The 24,928-nt window shown below is 47.0% G+C and overlaps 2 protein-coding genes across 4 annotated transcripts in view; one reads left to right on the forward strand and one right to left on the reverse strand.

Annotated features, from left to right (window-relative positions):
• PTK2B (protein tyrosine kinase 2 beta) overlaps nt 1-3,049 on the reverse strand; it is a 140,135-nt gene extending 137,086 nt beyond the window's left edge. The window contains exon 1 of one of the 3 annotated variants that reach the window (XM_029202887.1): nt 1,964-3,049. The gene's annotated coding sequence lies outside the window, so the exon portion shown is untranslated. Of the gene's footprint in view, nt 1-1,783 lie in introns of all 3 variants that reach the window. The other 2 variants (XM_029202886.1, XM_029202885.1) reach the window with 2 other exon arrangements.
• Nucleotides 3,050-3,182: 133 nt separating this feature from the next.
• On the forward strand, nt 3,183-23,008 carry TRIM35 (tripartite motif containing 35). The gene is made up of 6 exons (XM_029203886.1): nt 3,183-3,700; nt 15,362-15,457; nt 17,897-18,127; nt 19,668-19,690; nt 20,455-20,573; nt 21,998-23,008. The coding sequence occupies exons 1-6, from the start codon at nt 3,266-3,268 to the stop codon at nt 22,573-22,575; spliced, it is 1,482 nt and encodes a 493-aa protein (XP_029059719.1). The 5' UTR covers nt 3,183-3,265; the 3' UTR covers nt 22,576-23,008.
• Nucleotides 23,009-24,928: the final 1,920 nt, after the last annotated feature.

A 24,928-nucleotide genomic window follows, 5' to 3' on the forward strand; every position in this document is an offset into this window, starting at 1 on the left:
CTAAGATGTCCTTGGTAACGTTGCTGAACAAGTTCAAGTACATCTGCACCTCTGGTTGCCCGTTTCTGAAAATGGTTCTTGCTACTGCCAGCCCTGTGACTGTCAAATACAGCAGTCATCCTCCTTATCCCTATAATATTCTTTGATATTAAATCTGCTTTTTCTGATATTAATAGGGCCACACCAACCTTCTTTGATTCGTGTTAGCATGGTATATCTTTTTCCATCCTTTTACTTTTAGCTTACTTGTAGGCTTATATTTAAGTGGGTTCCTTTTAGGTAGCATTTAGGGTCTTGCTTTTTTATCTAATCTAACAATCTCTGCTTTTTATTTGCAGTAGTCACTTTCTAGTCATCTGCTTTAAAAAGAAAAAAAAAAAAAAGCTGTTCTTCTTTCTGCACCTAGGAATAGTATTTTTCCTAACACAACATTTAATAAAGAGTTGTCATTCCTTACATAAATGTACATGGTGATAGCAGGGGGGTTGGAAATGTGGCAGTGCCCGGCAAAGATGCCTGGGGATGGGATGTGATGGGGCAAGTTATAGTAGTGAGAACTGCCAGTTGAGTTTTGCAATAGTTTAGCTGGTATACAGAGGACCTGAACTTCAGGGCCTCTGAAGAAGGTCCTTTCTACTGGAAGAAGAAGCAGGAGCTGGTGACACGTTAGTTACAATCACCAAGACTTCTCTCTCCTGGTCTCTGCATCTTAATCACCCTCTTTCCTGAAATTATGCAAAGAATAAAAAAAGTTCAGAGTGTCTGAGCTGGTAAGAATTTGGAACAATTAGTCCAATCCTTCCTTTTACAGTTGAGAAAAAGGAAGTAAGGAAAGTGAAATATTATGCCCCAGGTCTTGCCCCTGGCTAATGGTGGTGCTTGGAATAGGGCCAAGTCCTTTCCAGATTTCCAGAAAGACTGGAGGACCTTACTGGTTTAATGTTAACCTTCGTATTCTCCTTAAAGGAAAAAAAAGATCCATCTGTTAACTTCTACTCTTTACCCTTGTTGTGATTTGCGGCCCTACTCAGAGAGTTGAGAAAAGAACCAACAACAAAACAAACAAGGGACATCATAAGAACAGAATGAAACACCCATACAGCAAAACAGATTCGCAGGGCAACTGGGACACATAGATAAAACAGTGAAAGGAAGTGAGACTAGAAGAGACAAGATTTTCCAGGGAGGTGCCTGGCACATGGGGTTATTAGCCCCATCTTCTGGCCTTTTCAGATATTGTCTCCAAGGTTAATTTTTGAACCAGTAAGCCTAACTGGAGACCTACTTGCTGGGTGAGTAGACCTAGCACGATGGGCCTCAAACTTTACTGTACCTGAGAATCACCTGGAGAGCATGTGAAAATGCAGATTCCTGGGCCTTTCCTCCCAGCGAGGCAAGTAGATCAAAGAATCTGGACTCAAGAATCTGTGCTTTTATTTAGAAAGCTCCTCCGGTAACTGCAGGAGGACCACTGATCATGTATAAGAAACACTCCAGAAAGCAATAACACTTAGTGGCATCCATTGGCGTGGCATTCTGGAGAAAGGCCTATTCTGAGTAAAAGTTTGGAAGGAAATTGTCTAGATTTTAGCCTACTTGCAAGCTAACAAGTATCAATGGAAAAAATGCTGCCTGCCATATCAGTAAACAAAGGATGTTGCAGCCATCAAGCCATCACATTAACGCTACCCCGACCTAGCAGTCAACTGCTGCAGCCACTGCCCCCCTCCCCCCAGTGATGCACCCCGAAGAGACTCAGGATGAGAAAGCACAGGATACTGACCTCAGATAGCCGAGGTGCACATCAATTAGTGAGCCCAGACTCTTGCATCTTCCCATACATAGAAAAGTGCTAAATTCCCTAACTTGAGATATCTGGTTTTCTTTAATTAACAGTAATCTTTTCAAGTTCCGACTACCTGGTCTTTGTTGCAAAAACTGTGTATCCTGGATCCTCTCCTACCTCTTTGGAGCAAGCAGTCCCTCAGGGCTTAAGTCCTCTGTTTTGTCCGCCAAATAAGACGTAATTCTCAACTTTTAAGTTGTGCTTTTTTTTTTTTTCTAGTCAACACATGTTAGCATGCCACAGTTTCAGGAATGCTGGTAGATGAAAGTCTTGAGTCAACGGACAGTTTATTACTAACAGCAATGGCAATAGTCAGATTATAGTCATCTGGGCCAGTTTCCTGAGCCTTAATTCCCAAAAGCCTACATGATGTGGGCCACAGGAGGAAGCTTAGGGAACCCAAATCTTTTATAATGAAGAGTAAGAGTGCCAGATCTTTGTCTGGAGGGAGACATTATCTCTGCCTTCTGAGGCTGTTCATCATAGAAACGTCCTTGAAAAGACAGTACAAAAAAGGCAGTGTCTCTGGGTGGCATACAGAAACATGAGGCCTGTGGAGACTTGTCTTCCAACGGAAGCCGGAAATGAAAGTGTTCCAGGGGAAAGGAATCCCACATCTGAACGTTGTAAAGTGATCAACGTGACACAGGTTGAAGAGACTCAGGCCTGCTGTACCTGGCAGGAACTTAGCCTGGATTTCAGTTCCCACAGCTAACTTTGCAGACGTCCTTGATCTCTGTTTCACTCACGAGGAAATAGGTTTTGGAAAGATGGTGACTTGCCCGCCTATCCAACCACGGGACAAGAATCGGATCTTCTCAGAGGTCTTCCACTGCCCCTTTCTCTCATTTGTTCCCGCCTTACCCCAGGGGGCAGGCACAAGACTGCCCAAAATAAGTAAGCAACTAATGCAAGAGCGGGCACAGATCTTTGAAAAGGCACTGCAAACTCTTAAGCGGTGAAAAAGCTAACGACGCCGTTAAGATCAGACTTCACTTCGGAACCACGAAGTAAGGAGCTCTGGCTTCTCCCACCTCACGGGCCTGAGATTTCCGGGGACCGCTTAAGGAAGGGGGCTCCTAGACTTCATTCCCCATTTGAAATCGGAAGTAGGTTGCAGTGACACGGAGGCCCTAGAACACTGCTGGGGTGTTTCTTCCCGGCTAAACTGGCTCGCCTAGGACTGACCGGGATTGCGGAGCATACGGGGCCCACCTCGCTCTTCCGGGGTTTCCCGAGCCGACCGGAACTGGGGCGGAGCCTCCCGAGCGCGCCCAGCGCGATTGGCCGGCACCGCTGTCGCTCAGTGCTCCGAGTGGAAGGGGCTGACCGCCGGCCTCCGCAGGGTCGCGGGAGCCGCGCGGCGGATGGGAGGGGCTGGAGCGAAAGTTGCGGGCGAGGGATCCGGGATCCGGGGCAATGGAAGCGGGGCCCGCCTTGTCTCCCGGGCCTTCCCGCTCCTTCAAGGAGGAGCTGCTCTGCGCCGTCTGCTACGACCCCTTCCGTGACGCCGTGACTCTGCGCTGCGGCCACAACTTCTGCCGCGGGTGCGTGACCCGCTGCTGGGAGGTGCAGGTGGCACCCACCTGCCCGGTGTGCAAGGACCGCGCGGCCCCCGCCGACCTGCGCACCAACCACACCCTCAATAACCTCGTGGAGAAGCTGCTGCGCGAGGAGGCCGAGGGCGCGCGCTGGACCGGCCACCGCTCTCCGCGCCTCTGCCGCCTGCACCGCGGCCAGTTCAACCTATTCTGTCTCGACGACAAGGAGCTGCTGTGCTGCTCCTGCCAGACCGACCCCCGGCACCAGGGGCACCGCGTGCAGCCGGTGAAGGACACTGCCCACGACTTTCGGGTAAGCGCGGCCGCGTGCTGGAGGTGGCCGAGCGCGCACGTGGACTGGAACCCAGCACCCTGACCCCGCTGCTCCTGCACTCCAGCCTGCCAGAGCTGGTGTGCCCGGTCCCGCCCCTCTTCCCCCTGCCAGCTTGCTGGTGCCTCCTCGGGACCCCCACTCCCTGCCGCTGGTAACATACAGAGGCTGCCTTCTTCATCAAGGCCGGCCCAGGGGCCTGAGATGGAAGGAGAGAGAATGTCAACAGGAAGTGTGAGAACTGGGGTTACAGGATGTTCTCAAGACAGCTCCCCTGCCCCACCACCTCTGAAGGGCTGAGGCCATGCACCCTTTCTACCACAGGTGTGTGGCCCATGCCCCTTTTAGAAGCACAGGTGTGGGTAAGCCCGCAACCCTGGAACTTGGCACACTCAGAGTGGAGGTGCAGGACCCCAAGACCTGGCCAAAGATGTGGAGCCTTTTAGATCTCCCCACATCTTTCCCCTCCTTCCCGGGCTGGAGCCCTGTATTGTGTAGCTGTGGGGAGGCCTCTGGCCCTGGCCAGCTGTTCCCTTCTGGATCACTCTCTCAGCATCCCCCTAGAGTTCCAGTGGCTATAAATAAGGTAAGGAACAATTTTAGGGCAAACTAACATGGAGAAGTTTTTGGCAGAGGAAGGAAGAATGATCAGGAAATAAGGATTAGCCATCTCAGGGGTTTTCAGATTTTTTTGACCTCAGCTAGCACATGGTATAAGACATGTTTTTTTTTCCATTGAGACCCAGAACTGCCACATGCATGTATGGTGTCTGTATCAGCTGAAACAAAAGTTCTGTGAAAATGTCTATTGTACTCAGGTATTTTCTGTCGTTTTATTTTAAAAACTGCACAGGGCGTAAAATATTAATTTATTTCATCACCAACTAAAACCTACTAATCCATAGGTCAGACCCACAGTTTGGAGAGAACCCAGCTCTGCTAGGCTGAAGCTGAGTGTACTGAAAAGGAGGCACTATAGGAATGCCTGTCTCCAGACACTGTTTTAGTTTGTTTGCTTTAATGCTTTGCTTAAGAAATATCAAAAGTTGACAGTTCCATACACATTTTGACAAAGTTCAAGTGAAGGGGAATGTCACCAATATGCTTGTTTGAACCCTACACTAGCTCGGCAATGGGATAAGCCTGTCAACTGCTGTCACAGTGGTCCACAGCAGTGCTTTTTCTCATTCATTTCCCTTGGTAGAAGTGCCAGGTCCTGATTTGGGACAGCTAAAGTAAGTGCTGGGCATTCTGGGGGCTGGGGTTGAGGTAGGGGGCCACCATGGATTGAGTCATGACGAATCACCGTGGGACCGCCAGAAGTATAGATCAGGAAGATGGGCAGGGGTCAAGGCCAAGAGCATTAAGGCAGAACCCAGGGCTGAGCTAAGCCAGGATTCAAGATCAGTGAGCCAGGTGCCCCGAAGTGCATATGGTCTAATGACACCTTTCTGTTTATTCAGCAGATGCCTCGTACTGCTAGGCTCTGGGGATGCCGCAGGACACGAGCTAAACAGTAATCCCTACCTTCAAGGAGCTTCAAGCAGAGACTGAGGGGTTAGGAAGTGTTAGCCAGGTGAAGGGGGGTCAGGGAGGGTATTTCAGGCAGAGGCAGCAGCATGTGTAAGGGTCCAGAAGCAGTGACTTTCCAGGCACTGAGAGAATGAGGACGGAGATGCAGAAGGAGCCAGGAGGCCCCAGTCTTGGCCTTTGTTCTAAAGGCTGTGGGGAGCAGTTGGAGGGTTTTAAACAGAGGAATGATGCTGACAGACCAGTGGGCACTCAGGGCTATGTCTGAGGGGGTGAGGAGTCCAGTCCGGAAAGATCTGAGGAGTGTGCTCAGCCTGGTGCTGGGTGGCATCCCTCATGCGTTTGACAGCTGTGCACCAGGACCTGTCCTGGGTGCTGAGGCTGCAGAGGTCAGTAAGCCAGAGCCCCTGGCCCTTGGAGCTCGCACTGTAGCGTGGGGACGTCAGCCAGCAAATAGACAAGTTGTCGTTCTGCATGTGTGGATAGGCGGTGGTGGTGGGGACAGTGTGGGAAGGCTGGACAGGTGAGAAGGGGCTGATGGGGAGCCCTGAAAGCTGTTCCATAGGGGCTTTGCGATGAGATGTGTACATTCGAAAGATTACTTTGGCAACCGTATGAGGGACTCCAGCAAAAATAATCATAGCAGCCAACACTTTTTGACCACTAAACTAGGTACCGTGTGCTCTTAAGTGTTTACTTGTCAACACACTTAATCCTCACAAAAACCCCATGAGGTTGTGTATTAGTTTCCTCTCGCTGTTGTAATAAATTGCCACAAACTTTGTGGTTTAACACAGCACAGATTTATTAGCTTACGGCTCTGGAGGTCAGAAGTTCCGACATCAAGGTGTTGGCTCCATGCCTTTTGGAGGCTAGGAGAGGATTTATTTCATTACCTTGTCCAGCTTTTGGAGGCCCCTTCCTTCATCTCTGAAGTGCATCATTCCAACTTCTGCTTCTGTTGTCCCATTGGCTTCTCTAACCCCCCTGCCACCCTATCGTAAGGACCCTTGTGATTACAGGGGGCCCCTGCAGACAATCCAGGATAATCTCCCCATCTTAAAATCCATATTTTAATCACATCTACGGAATCCCTTTTGCCGTGTAAGGTAACACGTTCCCAGGTTCTGGGGATTAGGATGTGGACATCTTTGGAGGGGCTGCTATTCAGCTTGCTACAGGTGGGTACTGTTCTCCCCATTTTACAGGCAATGACACTGAGTCTTACAGAGGTTAAGCAACTTGTCCAGAGTTAGAGCGTTTACTGTACAGTTCACCTGGAGCCTTGCTCTGCTCCTACTCTGGTCATGGACTTTTTTTTTTTTTTTTTTTTTTTTTTTGCGGTACGCGGGCCTCTCACTGTCGTGGCCTCTCCCGTTGTGGAGCACAGGCTCCGGACCCGCAGGCTCAGCGGCCGTGGCTCAAGGGCCCAGCGGCTCCGCAGCATGTGGGATCTTCCCGGACCGGGACACGAACCCGCGTCCCCTGCATCGGCAGGCGGACTCTCAACCACAGCGCCACCATGGAGGCCCTGGTCATGGACTTTGATAGAAGCTTCTCTGGTCCCTGCTGGCCCTCTGTTCCGGAGCCGTGAGGGCAGCTGCCTCTGTGTTGTGGGTCCTTAGAGGCTTGTGTGGATGAGAACCATCGTCAGTGGGCCGACAGGTGTGGAGTGAGTGCCTGCTCTGTGCCGGGCACAGTGTGTGCAGAAAAGGACAGGGTGGTTCAAGCCCCTGCCTTCTTGGAGTCAGGTGGGCATGATCGAATACTAATCACACCAATCAATGGTCAGTCACGGGCAGTGAAAGCGGTACCTCTAGGATTAGAACGCAGGTCTCCTGACTCCCAGTCTGACGTTTGGCCCGGCTTGCATCTTCAGAGCAAACCAGCCCTGAACCTCCACCAGGTCCCAGGCCTCAGAACTTCCTTGTCTAGACCCCTTTCTTCTCCATCTCACTGGACTGATATGACGGCCATTCTCTGCCCTCCAGCTTCTTCCTGCCCCAGACCCAGCCTCTTCCCCTTCTGGGGTTACCGTCTTAGAATCAGTCTAGCCAAGCCTAATTGAGGTTTATTCCAGGCACCTCTTAAGTCTTCCCCCTTCCAATCCTTCCCCCTTTTCCCAACTGCTCAGCCTCATCCTGGATCTCTCCTTATGGACCAGGCCTTCCCAGATCCAAGTTGTACTAGAGGATGTTTACTTGCCTCCTGGCAAGGCCCGTGACCAGGGGCAGGATGGGGTCTTACTGAGCACCGCCCATTGAGGCTCCTGAGTTAGGGGGCCTAGCTCTAGTTGCCGTGGTAGACACCTGCCTCTTAAGGAGGACTGACCACCAAGGGAAAGGAAGAATGGGAGCCTGGATTGGAGTTGGAGAAGAAGGGCATCTGAATGAGATCAGGTTGTCCCAGATGCATCTCTGCAGTCCATTTAAGAAACCCGGAAAATAAACCAGGAGGAGAGTTAAGTTACCTGGGACCAAGTGACACTCAGTAGTAACGAGCTAACACATGCCTGGTGCACTCTTATAAGTACTGAACGTGGATCCTCACAGCCATCCTCTGAGCTAGGTAGTGTTCTCATCCCTCCTATCCGGATGAGGAAACTGAGGCGCCGAGAAGTTAAGGAACGTGCTCAAGATCACCCGCTACTAAGTGGAGGAGCTGGGATTTGAACCTGGGTGGCCAAGTGCCAGAGCTCTTAGCTGCTATTTCAATCTGCCTGAAAAACAAATGTTTGAAATACATAGGAAAAATGACACTACCTGGAGACAGATGCCAGGACATCCTGGTGATGGGCTAGGTGAGCATATGTACAGAGATAACTGCATTCTTCAGTTTTATGGTGGCATTTGAGAGACCATGGGCACTTTCTTGCCTTTATCTTTCAGGGTTGGAGCCTGACTGCCCGAGAAAGAGCTTTTGCCAAAGTTCTCGCCAGTGGTCAGTGAAAAGGACAAGGTACAGATCAGGCCTCCGAGCTCTCGATCCAGGAGGCCATGGGGTGTAGTGGAGAGAACGTCAACACCGAGTGTACTTGTCAACTGGGCAAGTGGTTAGTTGAGCATCTAGTTTGTGCTGAGACCTGGAGATATGCAGTGGTTGAAACAGTCTCTACCTTTTCAGAGCAAGCCTTCATTCCGTCTGCAGTTTATGGAGCACTACTGTGCTCGGTGAGAGGACCAGGCAAGAGGACCTGCCCCCAGGAAGCCTGCAGCCTTTACAGGAAAGTGGTGATGCTGAATAGGAAGTTCAGTGGCAGAGGTGTCCACAGAGAGGCAACTAAACTCTACTGGGGAGGCCAAGGTGGCTTTCTGGAGGAAGTGAAGAGGGCCTGAGCTTAGTTTTCAAGGCCACGTTGGGATAGTTGGGTGAAGCAGGTGGGAATCGGTCAGAAGCAGCAGTATATGTAGGGCCTCAGAGGACAGAGAACCTGGCTTGTGCTGGACAACCCTGGCTGCACACATAGCTGTAGCACTTTGATAAGTACTTGAAAGGGTGCTGTGACAGGAAATAATATTCTCTTACTGGCACCCTTCCCCTTTTCTTTTATATCACACAGCACCTGTGTTAATGGATATTTTGGGTAAAACAATATTGTAAAATCCTTAGGATATTAAATATGCTGTTGAAATTTGCTGCTTAAGGTATCAAATTGTAATTTTTAAAAACACCTTGTAGACTATATAATCACATTCTGAATCCTTTAGTGTAAATAAAAACTTCCTATTTTGTGTGTATTTATAATTTAAGTCATCTTGAATGTTATAATTGAAGCCAAAATCAGAGCTCTTGCTGGACTTGAGCCCTGGGTGATGTTCCAGATGTGTCATGGGCCACTTAGCTCCACACAGGGCAGTGATGACCCTTATTGGTCCTGACCAGCCTTTGCACCAGAGCCCCCACTAGTCTCTGTCATTTCAGGCACTCCTTGGACTACATGCGGGTCCCTGAATGGTGGGTCCAATTGTGATCCAAGTGTGTTTAGTGTTAAAATCAGAATATCAGAAGCAAACATGAAAAGTGTATTGTTTAGATTCATTTGGAATCGCACTTTCTCCCTGTAGTATTTTGTAGGTTAACCACTAAATGTATATAGGGGAAAAAAGTGGAATAAAAAAATCTACAGTCTAAAAAAAGACAAGGAAGAGAAGAAAAAGACGTATCGAGCAAGCAGGACAGATAGCACAGAACGAGAAGGTGGACTTAAATGCAATTATGTTGGTAATTATGTTAAGTACTCCAGTTAAATGACAAAAGCTGTCTGGATAAGAAAACAAAATCCAATTCTGGGCCACTTAAATATGATGAAGTCATTAAATGAAAATATTGCATTTGCTTAAATTCAGTATCCTTTTGTGATTGAAAAAAAAATTAGCAAACTAGGAATAGAAGGAACTTTATTAAACTGCTTAAGAATACCAAAAAACTTATAGCAAATATCATATTTAATGGTGAAACACTTAGAGTTTTCTTACTGAGAACAAGAGGAAGGCAGGAATGCCTGTTATGACCAATTTTATCCAAGTTTGTATTGGAGAGCCTAGCAAATAAAGTCAGGAATAAAGGCATAAGGTTTGGAAAGAGGGAAACAACACTGGCATTATATGCAGATAATATGATTGAATCTGCATAGAAATTTCTGTTGCATAGAAAATAAAAAGGTGCTATAGATAAATTATAAATATGTAAATGAGTTTAGACAGAATGCTTGTTTGTAAAATAAAGATTAACAGTTGTCTTTATATCAGTAGCAAATAGAAAATTTAAAAAACCATTTACAATAGTATTTTTAAAAAATCAGATATCTGGGAATAAATGTAACGAGAAGTGTGCAGAACTCTGGCAGGGAAAAATAGAAAACTTTGTTGAGGGACATCAAAGAAGACTAAGTGGGAAGATATACCATATTCATAGATTAGAAGACAGTATTTAAAGATGTCAGTTATTCTCAAACTGATCTGTAGAGTCAATTCTATCCCAATCAAAATCCCAACATGATTGTTTTGTGGAATTTGACAAGCTGATTTTAAAATTTACATGCAAGCTCAAAGGGCCCAGAATTGCCAAAGCATTCTTAGGAAATATTTATTAGATGTCAGTTTATGTTGTAGCTGTAGAAGTTAAGATTGTGTTACTGGCACAAGGATAAACAGATGGCCAGGGAAACAGACTGGGGAACCTAGAAACAGATCTGTGTGTGATGTATGACAGAGAAGGCCTACAGACCAGTAGGGGAATGGTAGTATTCTTTTTTAAATTAAAAAAAAAATTATTGAAATATAATTGATTTACAATGTTGTATTCGTTTCCAGTTTATTCTTAAATAATGCTTTTGGAGCAAACAAGCTACTGGGTCACACCATTCACAAAATAAACTTCAGGTATCCACATTAGACCCAAATGTGAAAGGAAAGCTATAACTTTAAATAATATAGGAGATTACCTTTATGACCTCAGAGTAGGGAGGTATTTCTTAAAACCAATGAGCACTAATTCCAGAGGAAAACACTGATACATTGGATCACACTGAAATTAAGAAATATAAGTGGTACAATAGGAGATACTAGTTATGCATTTAACCCATAAAAGACATACACTGTGTATTTATAATAAATTCTTACATGCCAGTAGGAAAATGGCAGGCAACTCAATAGAAAAAGGGTCAAAGATTTTAATAACAGGTATTTAAAAATAAAGATCCAAATGGTTAATAAACATTTTTCACTCACATTGCTTATGTGGTATAAATTGGTACACCTGCTTTGGAAAAACGTTTAGCATTTATCTACGAAAGTTGAAGATACACGTACCAGTGGCCCAGCAATTCTACCCCCAGGAAATATTTTGTAGAAGAACCAGTGTACCTGTGCCCTAGGAGACCTATACAAGAATGTTCATCCTATTTGTATTACTCGAAGTTGTAAATGACCCAGCTATCCATTGACAACAGAATGGATACCTGATTGTGGTGTATACATAAAATAAATTACAATGCAACGATGAACGGGTAAACTTACATACAATTATGTATTTGAATCCTACAAACTTTATGTTACGTAGAGGAAGCAAGACACAAAAGAATATATGTAGTTTTATTCCATTAATATAAAGCTCAAAACCAGGCAAAACTAAAGTGTATTATTTAGGTTAGGGATCATACATAGCGGATATAACTCTAAAGAAAAGCAAGGAAGTACCATAGAAATTAGGAGTTTCCTCTGACAGAAAAAAGGGATTAAGGTTGAGAAGCGACATGTCCTGGGTGGTGGTTACAGGGGTGTTCAATTTATAATTATTTAAGAGATGGCACGTTTAGGTCATATGCAAAGAAAACAAATTGGTGACAACAACAAAGGAGATTGAAAGGTACAAAGTAACTCATTAAATTGGAGAGAAAAGGGAATTAATTCCCTGGCAGTCCAGGGGTTAGGACTCGGCGCTTTCACTGCTGTGGGTCAGGGCTCCATCCCTGGTAGGGGAACTAAGATCCCGCAAGCTGCGCAGCAGGGCCAAAAAAAAAAAAAAAAATTGGAGTGAAAAGGAAGGAATTTCCTCTCATTAAGCTCTTGGTAAGTTATAAGAAAAAGTTAAAACTTCTAAAGTTTTCATTTTATAGGCTTTTAAAAATTTGAGGTATAACTTATATACAGTTAGATGCATAGATCTTAAGTGTTCAGTTGGATGAGTTCTATTACACCCTATACCTGCCACTGCAAACGAAGTAGAGAACATCTCCATCACCCTGGAGGGGTCCCTCCTTCTTCCCAGTCAGTCTTCCACCAAGAGGCAACCATTTTCTGATTTATCACCTTGGATTAGTGTTGCCTGATTTGAACTTCACATAAATGGAATGATACTGTATGTACTCTCCTCCAAGTAGTATATACATATAATTTTTGATTCACCTATGTTATATGTATCAGTAGTTTGCTCCTTTTTTTACTGCTAAGTAGCTTTCCATTGTATGAATATACCATAATTTACTCACCCATCTCTTGCTGATGGACATTTGGGTCATTTCCAGTTTTTGATTTTCCATAAGTTTTAAAGATGCGTTGTTTAATTTGACATTTATGGGAGGAAAATTTCATTCACATGCTAGGTTGTTTAAGGAATTGGGCAAAGTATGGCCAGAACTATAAGCTTTTATTCTCCAGAACTAAAGAAATTGACATGTTTGATGTCAACAGACAACTAGACAACATAGTAGTAGCTCCCTGAATGAAATAGGGTGGGTAGTCTTGTGGTTAAGACTGTGGCCTTTATTCTTGGTCAGTTCTGCAGACAGATCATGGTTCTGCTGCTAACTATAATTTTGGCAATTTACTTAACTTTCCTGGGCCTTCTTGTCTCTTCTATATATTAGCAATATAGCGCCTACCTTGCAGAAATGTAAGAATTCAATAGAATGATGTTTGTAAAGTACCTAATTTAGTGCCTTGTGCATAGTACATGCTCAATAATAACTGCTTGCTGGTGGTAATATAATCATTGGTGCGTCTCACCAGCTAGCATCTCAGAGAAGGGCACATTTTATTTAGGGTTGGGATTTGCTGAATTAAAGCAAAACTCTCCAAGTGATTGAAAAGTTTGGGAAGCACAAGGGACTGTCACCCCCCTCCCATCTTCATTACCCCGTAAATCCCGGACTGAAGGTTGAAGGGCAGAAGGTTGGGCCGTGTTGTTTGGGGCCAGCATGCCCCTGGGTAATGTGACTTGCTTCACTCCTGTCATTGACACTTCTTTGGCAAATCGTGGAATTGTCTTTGGGGACCCTATTACATAACTTTGCAACAAAACATCTCGTCCCACAAAATAACACATTGGGATGATACTTCAGTGGTTTTGTGGGACGCTCATGCTAATGTTATTTTGCTGTTGACGAGACACACCTTAGAGGTGATATACTGCGGAAAACAGTATTTTTTAAAAATCTGTTAAATATTGTCAAGAGGAACATAAACATGACTAGAATGAATAGAAAACAAAAGCTGCAGAAAAAGAAATCATTGTTTATTTTCTGTAGAAGAGTGGTTAAAAGAATGGACTGTGGAGCAGGACAGATGGGCTAGTTATCTAGTGCTGTGTAACAAATTACCCCAATCATAGTGGCTTAAAACAAAAATGTCTATATGTCATGGTTTCTGTAGGTCAGGAATCTGGCATGACCTGGCTGGTTGTTTCTGCCTCAGGGTCTCATGATGCTGCAGTGTTGATCGGGGCTACAGTCTCATCTGAAGGCCCAAGAAAGCCAGGATCCCCACTCAGGCTCACTTGTGTGGTTGGTGGCAGGATTCGGGTCCCTGCGGCTGTTGGTTGGATACCCTCAGTTCCTAGCCCCATGGGCTGCTCCAGAGGGTGGATCACTTCCATGCAAGGGAGCAAGCACGGGAGGGCAAGAAAGGGGTGTGTGCAGGCTTTTTGTCACCTCAGTTCATGTCCCATCACTTTTGCCATATTCTGTTGGTTAGAAGCAAGTCACTAGATCCAGCCCACAGGGAGGGGATTCCACCAGGGCATGAGTACAGGGAGGTGGGATCATTGGGGCCATTTTAGAGGCTGTCTCCTTCAATCTGTGCTCTGGCTCCAATGATGGATGTCCCTCCCCCATGCAGAGCATGCTCACCCCCTCCCAAGATTCCCAAGCATCTTGTCCCATTACAGCATCAGCTTGAAGTCCAGAATCTCGCCATCTACATCAGGCCCAGGTGGGGATGAGGCTTTTGAGGACAAATCTGTATTTATCACTCATAACAAATTAGCCCCAAATTTGGCATCTTAAAACAACAAACTTTCTTATCTCACAGGAGGGATCGCTGGGAACGATCTTAGAGGCTGCCTGCCACCACTGTTTAGATTCTCATCCTTGCTCTGCCATGAACTAGCCGTGTGCCCTTGGGCTAGTCACTTCCCCTTTCTGTGCTTCAGTTTTTTCATCGGTAAAAGTGGACTGATAAAATTACTAATAGGAGTAATGTGATGATTAAGTGACATAATGTGTAAAGTAATTAGCAAAGTCCCTGGCACATAGTAAATGCTCAATAAATGGTAGTCATTTATAATTAATGTTGTTAGAATTGTTATTTTTCCAAAGAGAAAACTTGTGAGGCTTTTTCAGAATGTAGAGGGAAAAGGATAAAGATGGAGAGAAAATGCTAGGCCTGGGATACAAAAGGTCAGAATCCAACCTAAAACCAGCAGTGGTTCCTCTAGGAGCCCAGGGAGATCAGAGCAGAGGTTGAATTTATAAAACAAAAACTAAGCAAGAAGTATCTGAATCTGCTGATTAAAGTCTTTCACACGATCCAAGCACTACTAGACTATCAGGATAAGGCAGGGATGCGGGGAGACGTGTACAGTAGCCTCTCTGTAGTTGCAGGTTCCACATCTGTGGATTCAACCAATGGGAGATCAAAGATATTCGGGGGGGGGGAAATCCAGAAAGTTCCAAAAAACACAACTTGAATTTGCCACTCTGGCAACTACTTACATAGCATTTTATACAAATACGACACCATTTTTATATAAGGGACTTGAACATCCTTGGATTTCAGTAACCATGGGGATCCTGGAACCAATCCCCTATGGATACCAAGGGAAGACTGCAGTTTAGATAAGGCCCTGTGGGAAGAACTGGGTCATCCCCACTACCAGGCCTATTCGTTCGTGACTGCAGACCAGTCCAGTTCAGAAAGTCACCAAGGGAGCCTGTGAGCACATTGTCTTTACCGTCGGGCCCACAGCTCGGGTTCATGGCCCAGCCTGCACCAGCTTTAGGCCAAGCGGGATGCCTTCTGTGCTGTCCCGTGACCAGTGTGGGAGGGAACAGGTCCCTTTACCTCCTCACCCTGTCTCTCCATCTGTATCAGGTATAAACGAAGGGGCTGGGTTAGAGGCTATCTGAGGCCCTTTATGCTGTACCCCATCCAGTTCAAGGTCAGGGCTATGCTTTTCCAGCTGTGTCCCACAGCACGTGGCCGGACCGGGTTCAGTAAATGTGGTCGAGTGGTACCCACGGTGATGTGCAACTCCCGCTGTGATGTGGCGTGCTGCATCCCTGCCCGGCCTCCACCCTAACCTGCCTCCTTGCCTCCTTCTCGCCCCTCACGGCAGGCCAAGTGCAGGAACATGGAACACGCGCTGCGGGAGAAAGCCAAGGCCTTCTGGGCCATGCGGCGCTCCTACGAGGCCATCGCCAAGCACAATCAGGTGAGTGACGCTGGGGCTGAACGGGGCGACGGGGACACCCGGGGTTGCTGCAGGGAGAGGTGCAGGTGGGCCAGCCCTGGCCATGCTGCTGCCCACAGGGTCGGCCTTTGCCAGCCCTGATGGCCTCGCACAGCCTTGCCCTCGGACGCCGGTTGGGGCTGTGTGGACTCTTTAAACACCATGCCAGCAGCCATGGAGCAGCTTCAACAGCCCCCTGCACCACCTGCCCTGTGGTTTCAGGCTGACAGCACGTGCCACGCTGCACCACTTGCCCGGCCGCTCAAGCCAGCGGCACCCTCATTCTCACTCCCCACGTCCATGGTCTCCAGAATGCATCCGTCCGTTGACAGTCGTGCTGCACTGCCACCATCCTGGTCCAGGTCCCCATTGTTTTTTCCCTGGCCTCCTACCCGGGCCCCGTACTTCCACTCTTGTCCTGCAGTCCACACTCCCTGGAGTGGGCTGATCTTTTCTAAAAATAGATCGATTGTGTCACTCCTCTGCTTAAAACTGTCCAGTGGTTTCCATGGCACCCATGGCACAGTCCAGACTCCTCACCATCTAAGGGCCTCATCCAACCTCCGTCTGCCCCTCAGGTTCATCTCCTCCCAAGCTCGGCCTGTGCCGTGTGCCTGGCTGGCCTGGTGCAGGATGCGGTGGGGACACCTAGGGAGTGTCCATGTGTCCAAGTGACAGCTGCTGTCTGTCCATCCCAGGCACTGTGGAATTCTCAGGTGGTCAGGTGTGAAAAGTCCAGGATTCCAGCTTCATTAATGCTTTTCCTCTAAAGTCAGTCAATCCAGGTGGATGAAAAATGAAAGTTTTGTGTTTACCTCTTTATTGAGGGGCTGCCACTGCCAGCATGGGAGTGGCTGGAGCTGAATTTACACTGGCTGGTTTTTCCTGTCTACTCTGTTTTTTATCTTCTGGTGTGATAAGAATCATCCCAGATTTCACTCTTTCCCTCTATACGTTATCAGTCTTTTTACCTGGTATTTCAACAGCGCCATCTCTCCTCATATTCATTTCTTTGTTTATTAATAAGTGTGTACATCCTTTCACAAGTATAACAGCCATTTGCATTTCTTCTGTGAAGTTCACATTCTTTTCTCCTTGCACGTTCATAAGAACACTATTATGAAGAAGAAGAAGAAGAATCTACCATATAGGTTGGAAGTGTTTTTCCTAGTTCGTCCTTTTTCAAAAAATCATTTCCTGGGCTTCCCTGGTGGCGCAGTGGTTGAGAGTCCGCCTGCCGATGCAGGGGACACGGGTTCGTGCCCCGGTCCGGGAAGATCCCACATGCCGCGGAGCGGCTGGGCCCCTGAGCCATGGCAGCTGAGCCTGCGCGTCCGGAGCCTGTGCTCCGCAACGGGAGAGGCCACAACAGTGAGAGGCCTGTGTACCGCAAAAAAAAAAAAAAAATCATTTCCCCCCTTTTTTTGGTCATTTTCCCTTTTTCAATGAATCATTTTGTCATCGTATTATCAGAGCCATAAACATATATTGAATTTTCAGTTCAAAGATGTAGGTTACTAACCTGCCATTGCTAGAGCACACAATTCGAGTTGTTTTTCCAAAATTTGTCATGGAATTGTACTTATGTATTTAAATGCCTTACTAGTCTCTTGCCATGTAAAACTTCTTATTTTTATATGTATCCAATTATCTCATTCTTTCTTTGAGGCTTCTCAATTTCATATCATGATAAGAAAGGTCTTTCTCATTCCAAGATGAGAAATAGGTCTCTGCTTTTTCTTTGAGTATATTTATGGTTTTGTTTTAACTTATTTTAAATGGTTTTCATAGTTAAGATTAGGAGTGTGCATATTATTAATGATTCAGTTTTAAAATTAAAACTTCCTACTATTTTTTTGGTAAGCCTCTCTATCAAATTTGAGGTCCTAATATTGGAAGGCAAATAATTTGTTTTAAACGATTAGACATTGGATTTTATTCTATTTATTTACTTATTTTGGCCATGCAGTGCTGCATGCAGGATCTTAGTTCCCTGACCAGGGATTGAACCCCTGCCCCCTGCAGTGGAAGTGCAGAGTCTTAACCACTGGACATCCAGGGAACTCCCTGGAAGGCAAATAATTTTTTAAAATCTTTGCTGTTTGCAACAGTTCACTTCTGTGATTCAGGGCTTCCCTCACTATTGCACAACCTATACAGGTACAGAGTATTGCTGAGGAATTTATAGGACTACAGTTGTCATCTATAAGCAGTGATTTTATTTTTCATGTATCAAAACAACCTGATTAGGCTGTTTGACTTATTTTAAACTTATAAATTCGTGCTAAGAAAGCTGCATGTATATTTTGTCTTTCGAGGTTTTGCATGTGATTTCTCCTGAACAATGGAGTTCCTTTGCTAAACATCTGGGAGCCACCAGGCTCGGTGATGGCTGAGGCCCCCTCCCGCCCTCTGCTGCAGGTGGAGGCTTCCTGGCTGGAAGGGCGAATCCGGCAGGAGTTTGACAAGCTTCGAGAGTTCTTGAGAGTGGAGGAGCAGGCCATCCTGGATGCCATGGCCGAGGAGGCCAGGCAGAAGCAGCTTCTGGCCGAGGAGAAGATGAAACGGCTGGCGGAAGACACGGAGGCCCTGGCCCATGAGATTGAGCGGCTGCAGTTGGAGATGAAGGAGGATGACGTTTCCTTTCTCATGGTGAGGAGCTCAACGTCCAGAGTCAGTGACAGGGACCAGACGTTCAGGGGCCAGCGGGGAGCCTGAGGCCAGCAGCCCTGGCCGACCCAGCCTTCCTGTAGCTTCTGGACCCCAGGTTGGAGGAGCTTCCAGATGAGGTGCTTGGCTTGTGTCAGGAGACGTAGGAGCTTTTTTTCTTTTTCGTAGGAGCTTTTAATCAAGACCTTGAGGGCCTCTCCACTCCTCTCTGCCTCTCTCCTTCCCTCCTCCTCCCTCTCCCTTCCTCTCTTGCACTTATTCTTCCTCTCTCATTTTTTGTTTCTTCTCTCTTGACTCCTTCTTGATACAGTAGAGTGCTTTTTAAATAATTTTTTATGTGCGGCTTCTCTAGATTTATGGAAAGTTGCCATTCTGTAGGTTATCTTTTCACTTTCTTGATGACATCCTTTGAAGCACAAAAGTTTTCCATTTTGCTGAAGTCCTATTTATCTGTTTTCTTTTGCTGTTTGCACTTTTGGTGTCATATCTAAGAAACCATAGCCTGATCCAAGGTCATGAGTTTTATAGTCTTGTCTCTACATTTAAGTCTGATCCATTTTGAGTTAATTTTTGTATATGGTACAAGGTGGGAATCCAGCCTTTTGCATGTGGATACCCAATTGTCCCAGCACCATTTGTTAAAGACCTTTCTTTTCTCATTGAATGGTCTTGGCACCCTTGTTGATAACCAGCCGACAGTAAATATGAGAGTTTATTTCTAGACTTTCAGTGTCCATTGATCTATATGTCCTTATGTTAGTACCACACCATCTTGTTTAGTGTTGCTTCTAATGAGGTTTTCTTTTAAATTGAGGTATAGTTGATATACAATATTATATTAGTTTCAGGTGTTCGGCATAGTGATTCAAAATTTTTATAGATTTATATTCCATTTAAAGTTATTATAAAATATTGGCTATATTCCCTGTGCTGTAAATATATCCTTGTAGCCTGTTTATTTTGTACATAGGAGTTTGTGTCTCTTCATCCCCTCTCCTTATCTTGCCCCTCCCCTCTTCCCCTTCCCTACTGATAACCACTAGCTTGTTTTCTATATCTGTGAGTCTGTTTTATTATATTCATTTGTTTGTTTAATTTTTTTTTATATTCCACATATAAGTAGTAACATACAGTATTTGTCTTTCCCTGACTTATTTCACTTAGCATAATATTGTTGTTGCAAATGCCAAAATTTTATTCTTTTTTTATAGCCGAGTAGTAACTTTTAATCAGTTTTGAAACCAGAAAGTGTGAGCCACCAACTTTGTCCTTCTTTTCCAAGATTGTTTTGGCTATTCTGAGTCCCTTGAATTTCATATCAATTTTAGTATCAGCTTATCAGTTTCTGCAAAGAAGCCAGCTGTTATTTTGCTAGGAATTGCATTGAATCTGTAGATCAGTTTGGGGGGGTATTGCCATCTTAACAGTATTAAGTCTTCTGATCCATGAACATGGGATGTATGGCTCCTTTTGAGGTCAGAAACTCATGTTTTCTCTGTGTCTCTGATTTTTTCTTTTTCAGAAACACAAGAGCCGAAAACGCCGGTAAGTTGCCAAGGCTGGTAGAGGGGAGGGGAGGAGTCAGCAGAAATACCAGGGGTGCAAACTCCCATGGCTCCAGGGCCAGGCATGTAATGAGGCTGGCTGGGTGCAATACAGAGGGAGCAGGGGGACTGACCAGGTGGAGAGCCCTCTTTCAAGGCACCCACTTCCGATTTGCACTGGTGCAGTGTTGTTTTCCTGAGTGTGCAACGTGACCATTCCCTGTGTGGGGAGAGAGTGCCATCGTGCACGGGGACTGTAGTTCTCTGGGGGCCGGCCCCCTGCCTCTGAGAGCCTCAGGACATGCTGGTTTGTGTTGATGGTTGTAGAGTTCACAGGGATGAATACGGAAGAACTGTGTCCCTGTCAGAGCTGTACAAAGATGGAAGAAAGTGCTTTGGGCAGTAGTGAGTTCCCTGTCACTGGAGGTGTTGAAGCAAAGGCCAGTGACACCTTCAAAATGTGGGACTAGAGGACCCTTAAGGTACCTTCCAACTCATATACCCTGTGAGCTGATGTGTACGTGTGATTTCTGCCCACATGCATGTCTGAGAACCTCCTATTTATATTTATCCCAGTGGGGGCAGGATAGGCTCAAGTACTGAGTTCTGAAGGGGTGTGAGCTGCCCAGTTGGTTCCTCTTGTATTGAGTAAGATGGCCAGGGAGTCTAGGCCTGAGGCAAGGGATCCTATTTCCAGCTGACCCAGTTAGGCCCCAGGATGCATGGCCCTGGCCCAGCACACCAGGCCCAATTTTCTTTTCCCAGCCTCTTCTGCACGATGGAGCCAGAGCCTGTCCAGCCTGGTATGCTCATCGACGTTTGCAAGTACCTGGACTCCCTGCAGTACCGAGTCTGGAGGAAGATGCTCGTGTGTGTTGAATCTGGTGAGAGGGGCCCAGGCGGGTGTAAGAGTGGGGAGGTCATGCAAGGCAGAGAGCCAGCTGAACTCACTCCTTCCAGCTTCCCACCCCTCCTCCTCCTCCCCCCACTGGTCCCTTCTCCAGCCTCTTTCATTCAAGCCCCCGTGCCCTGCTCCCCTTCTTGCCCCACTGCTCAAACCCCTCCTGGCCGAACCCTTCCTTTTTGGGTCCTGACTCTTGGCCACCTCTTCAGAAAGAGCAACTGACTTCCCTTTCTATTCTGAAACATATTGTATATATAATATAATGAAAGAGTTCCTCAGTTCAGGGGCGCCTCTCCAAGGTGATTCCAGCCCACATGAGTCACTATATCATGTGCTGTGGACTGAATGTTTATATGTCCCCCCCGCCCTCCAAATTCATATGTTGAAGCCCTAACCTCCATGTGATGGAATTTGCAAGCAGGGCCTTTGGGAGGTGATTAGGGTTAGAAGAGGTCATGAGGGTGGGGCCCTATGATGGGGTTAGTGCCCTTTTAAGAAGAGACACAAGAGAGTTGGCTTCATCTCTCTCTCTCCCTCCCCCGTGTGAGGACACAGCAAGAAGGTAGCCATCTATAAACCAAAGAGGGCCCTCACCAGCAACTGAGCATGCTGGTACCCTGGTCTCTGAATTCCAGCCTCCAGAACTGTGAGAAATATAGTTCTGTTGTTTAAGCCACCCAGTCTCTTGATACTTTTGGAGTAGCAGTCTGAATGTGATTTTACAGGGAGAAATGTCAGTAACCCAGGGGCACGTTACGTGCTTTTGTTAGATGTCACAGGCATTGTGTCAGGGTCAGGATCCCTGCCTTCATTGGCTTCCTGTGGCTGTCCGAACAAGGGACAAAGACTAGACGCTTTAAAATGGCAGAAATTTATTCTTCTGGAGGCTTGAAGTCCAAAGCCAAAGTGTCAGCAGGGCCGTGCTCCCTCTGAAACCTGTAGGGGAGGATCCTTCTCTGTCGCTTCCTACCTTTTGGTATTTGCTGTCAGACCTTGGCTGGTGGCTGCAGCACTTTGACCTGTGCCTCCAATATCACAGGGCTTTTCCCCATTATGTGTCTATGTCTCTTCTCCTCTTTTATAAGGACAACATTCATATTGGATTAAAGGCCCCCTCTACTCCAGTCTGATCTCATCTTAAATACTTATATCTGCAACAACCCCATTCTCAAATAAGGTCACCTCCTGAGATACTGGGGGTTAAGACTTGAACATAGCTTTTTTGCAGGGCACATTTCAACCCATAACACCACCCCTCAGCCCAGGGCAGCCGCCTCCATGCACTGGGCCCAGTGGGACACAGTCTGTCAGTTTAGGGGGACCGGAGGCATCAGGCTGGCCTGACAGCAGGGCGGGCTGTAAGGTTTGCTGATTTCACCCACTCTCTTCCCACTGCCCACCCAGTGCCTTTCAGCTTTGATCCCAACACTGCGGCTGGCTGGCTGTCCGTGTCAGACGACCTCACCAGTGTCACCAACCACGGCTACCGGGTCCAGGTAGAGAATCCGGAGCGCTTCTCATCGGCACCCTGCCTGCTGGGCTCCTGCGTCTTGTCACAGGGCTCACATGCCTGGGAGGTGGACCTGGGGGCACTGCCGAGCTGGCGCGTGGGCGTGGTGCGGATGCGCCAGGACGCGGGCGCCGAGGGCCACTCGCACAGCTGCTACCACGACACGTGCTCGGGCTTCTGGTATGTGTGCCGCACACAGGGCGTGGACGGCGACCACTGCGTGACCTCGGACCCCGCCACATCGCCCCTGGTCCCCGCCATCCCGCGCCGCCTGCGTGTGGAGTTGGAGTGCGAGGAGGGTGAGCTGTCCTTCTATGATGCGGAGCGCCACTGCCACCTATACACCTTCCACGCCCGCTTCGGGGAGGTACGGCCCTACTTCTACCTGGGCGGCTCGCGGGGGGATGGGCCCCCCGAGCCGCTGCGCATCTGCCCCCTGCACATCACCGTCAAGGAGGAGCTGGATGGCTGAAGCCTGCCCTGCCTGATGCCGCCGGGTCTCGCGCCCCGGTCCCGTTTTCTTTCTGTCTCTTCCCAAAGGCACACTTGCCTTGGTACCTCTCTGCCTCCCGCCTTCTTGCCAGGATCTTCCTGCTGGCCATCGTGTCCTTTTCTGTGGCTCCAGGCCATGTACCTCCTCCCTCATTTTTGGTCCCTTCTCTACCTACCTTTGAAAGTTATCCAGGAGACACCTCCCTGATTAGGCTTTTTCCAAAGTTGTGGCATCCTCTGGATGTGAATTTTCTGATTCACATTCTAAGATTGCTGGGGATAATGTTTGCTTCTAAGAATGGGTCTGTTTAAAAATGTAAGTTTCATCATTTTCCAAGAGTGGTGAGGCCAGCAGACTGGAAGAGGACTGCTGTTGAGAAGAGTTTGTTACTCACAGTCTCCAGGAGGAGAGTCCTGCCATGGTGGGGGTGGGGTGGGGTTTGGGAAGCACCAGGGTCCTTAGGAGGCAGGGGGCGTGAGGGGAAAGCTTGGGTGGGAGACTTATTATGCTTTTCAAGGGAAGGAACAGGCCAGGCAGGGTAAGTGGGTTTATGATTGGCAAGTTGGAATACTTTTGACCAGCACTAGGGCGCAGGGGCTGCCCCTAGGGATGATTAGGACAGGGGGATATTGGCCTGGAGTGGAGGAGCCCTGTGAGAGCCTGATACAGGAGGTGGTTGGGGGGTATAGCTCTGCATGTAGAAGGTTGGCTGCATTTGAAAGGCATGCTCATAGGAGAGTTGTTTGCTGTATCTAGGAATTTGCTAGCTGGAGAAGCCCCAGATGCCAAAGTGTCAAGATTACAGAAAAGAAGAAAATATAGTTAATACAGGACCATTGCCATGGCTTTGGGGAGGACCCATGGCTAGGCTTGTCTGTCACTTTATACCAGTATTTAAAGCTGCTCCAGGGGCCTCCCTGGGGCCCTTCAGCGTGAGGCTGGGGGCAAGGCTGCCCATCAGCTCGGCTCTGATTTATTGATTTACACTTCTTGGATGATTTCCTGTGAACAGAGGTTCCAGAGCACTTAAAAACACACAATTTAAAAACCATGGTTTAGACTTGTTCCCTCTGTGGGCCTCACTTTCCTCATCTGCGATGAGATTGTAGGCCTGGAAGCTGGTGCCCTTCTGTAATTGTGTGGAGCATCTTCCTCTGATTCTTCTCACAAAGGTACAGAAGGGAGGGAAAGAGGGGCCCTTTCAGTTAGGAAGGAAGGAAGGGGACGCGGTCCAGGGGAAGTACAAGGAGGGAGGGAGCTCCAGGGCTCTCGTCTTTGCTGACCTCAGCCCGCTCGTTCTTGTTCTCCTGGCTTTTGCATTCTCATCCTGATTTCTTCTCCTTCTGCCATGCCTACAGACTCCTGCCTCCACCTTTTCTTCCTCATACCTGCCTGCAGAGAGTTTTTAGTTGTCAATTCACCGTGTCCTGGGACAGTACTATAAAAGGAAATGTTTTCCCACTGGAGCAGTGTTCTAATGGGGTGCTTTCCTGACCAAGGGCTCACAGACTTTCTCCTGCTTGTGTCCCCTGGTTCACAGAAATGGACATTTTAAGCAGAAATGATGATTCAAAACTAAAAATTGGTTATAAATGGGATGTGTACATCATTGGCGGCCATGGGGAGGGACGTGGTAGGATATGCCACTGCGTGAAGGAAGAGCAGGCGTGGGCGAGGGGGTGAGGATGTTGGCAAACAGGTGTGAGCTGAGCAGGGCCCTGCTAAAGGCTCTCAGACTCAGCAAAGTTCAAGGCACTTTGCAGCCAACACATCTGAGTCCTGTGTGCACTTTCTACCATAAAGTATTTATCTAGCCCATCAAATATAATTTCTACATAATAATCTTGACCTGAAATTATTTTGTTAGTTGTAATAAACTTATAAAAGATGTTTTTCCTTTCCACCTTAGGTGTTGGAAGAGGTTTTCTTAGAGGATAATTTGCATAGCCTAGGGCCCTTTTTACCAAAATGAAAAACGATATTTGAGCTAAAGCCCACTTTGTCTTTTGACATTTTCCTTTCAGTGTTGTTGTAAACAAAAGTTCATTCACCTTGTATTCCACTTTTTTTGTTTCTATTATTGGATAATCTATTGTATGGATATTCTGCATTTTATTTATTCTTCAGTTGGTGGAAACATTTTGATTGTTTCCACTTTTTGCCGTTATGAATAACGCTACTGTGAACACTTCAGTACAAGATTTTGTGTGGACATAGGTTTTTCATCCTCTTGGGTATGTATCTAGGTGTAGACTTGCTGGATCATATGGTAACTCTGTTTAACCTTCTGAGGGATTGCCAGGGACTTTCCAGTGTGGCTGCACCATTTTAT

The sequence above is a fragment of the Monodon monoceros genome, unplaced genomic scaffold, assembly GCF_005190385.1.
Source record: "Monodon monoceros isolate NGI ecotype Baffin Bay Population unplaced genomic scaffold, NGI_Narwhal_1 Super_Scaffold_5, whole genome shotgun sequence".
In the NCBI taxonomy this organism is placed as follows: Eukaryota; Metazoa; Chordata; class Mammalia; order Artiodactyla; family Monodontidae; genus Monodon; species Monodon monoceros.

Coding starts and splice junctions, on each gene's coding strand:
- TRIM35 (XM_029203886.1), top strand. CDS start 3,266: ATGGAAGCGGGGCCCGCCTTGTCTCCCGGGCCTTCCCGCTCCTTCAAG. Junction 19,691..20,454: donor CACAAGAGCCGAAAACGCCG/GTAAGTTGCCAA, acceptor TTCTTTTCCCAG/CCTCTTCTGCACGATGGAGC. Junction 20,574..21,997: donor GCTCGTGTGTGTTGAATCTG/GTGAGAGGGGCC, acceptor CTGCCCACCCAG/TGCCTTTCAGCTTTGATCCC.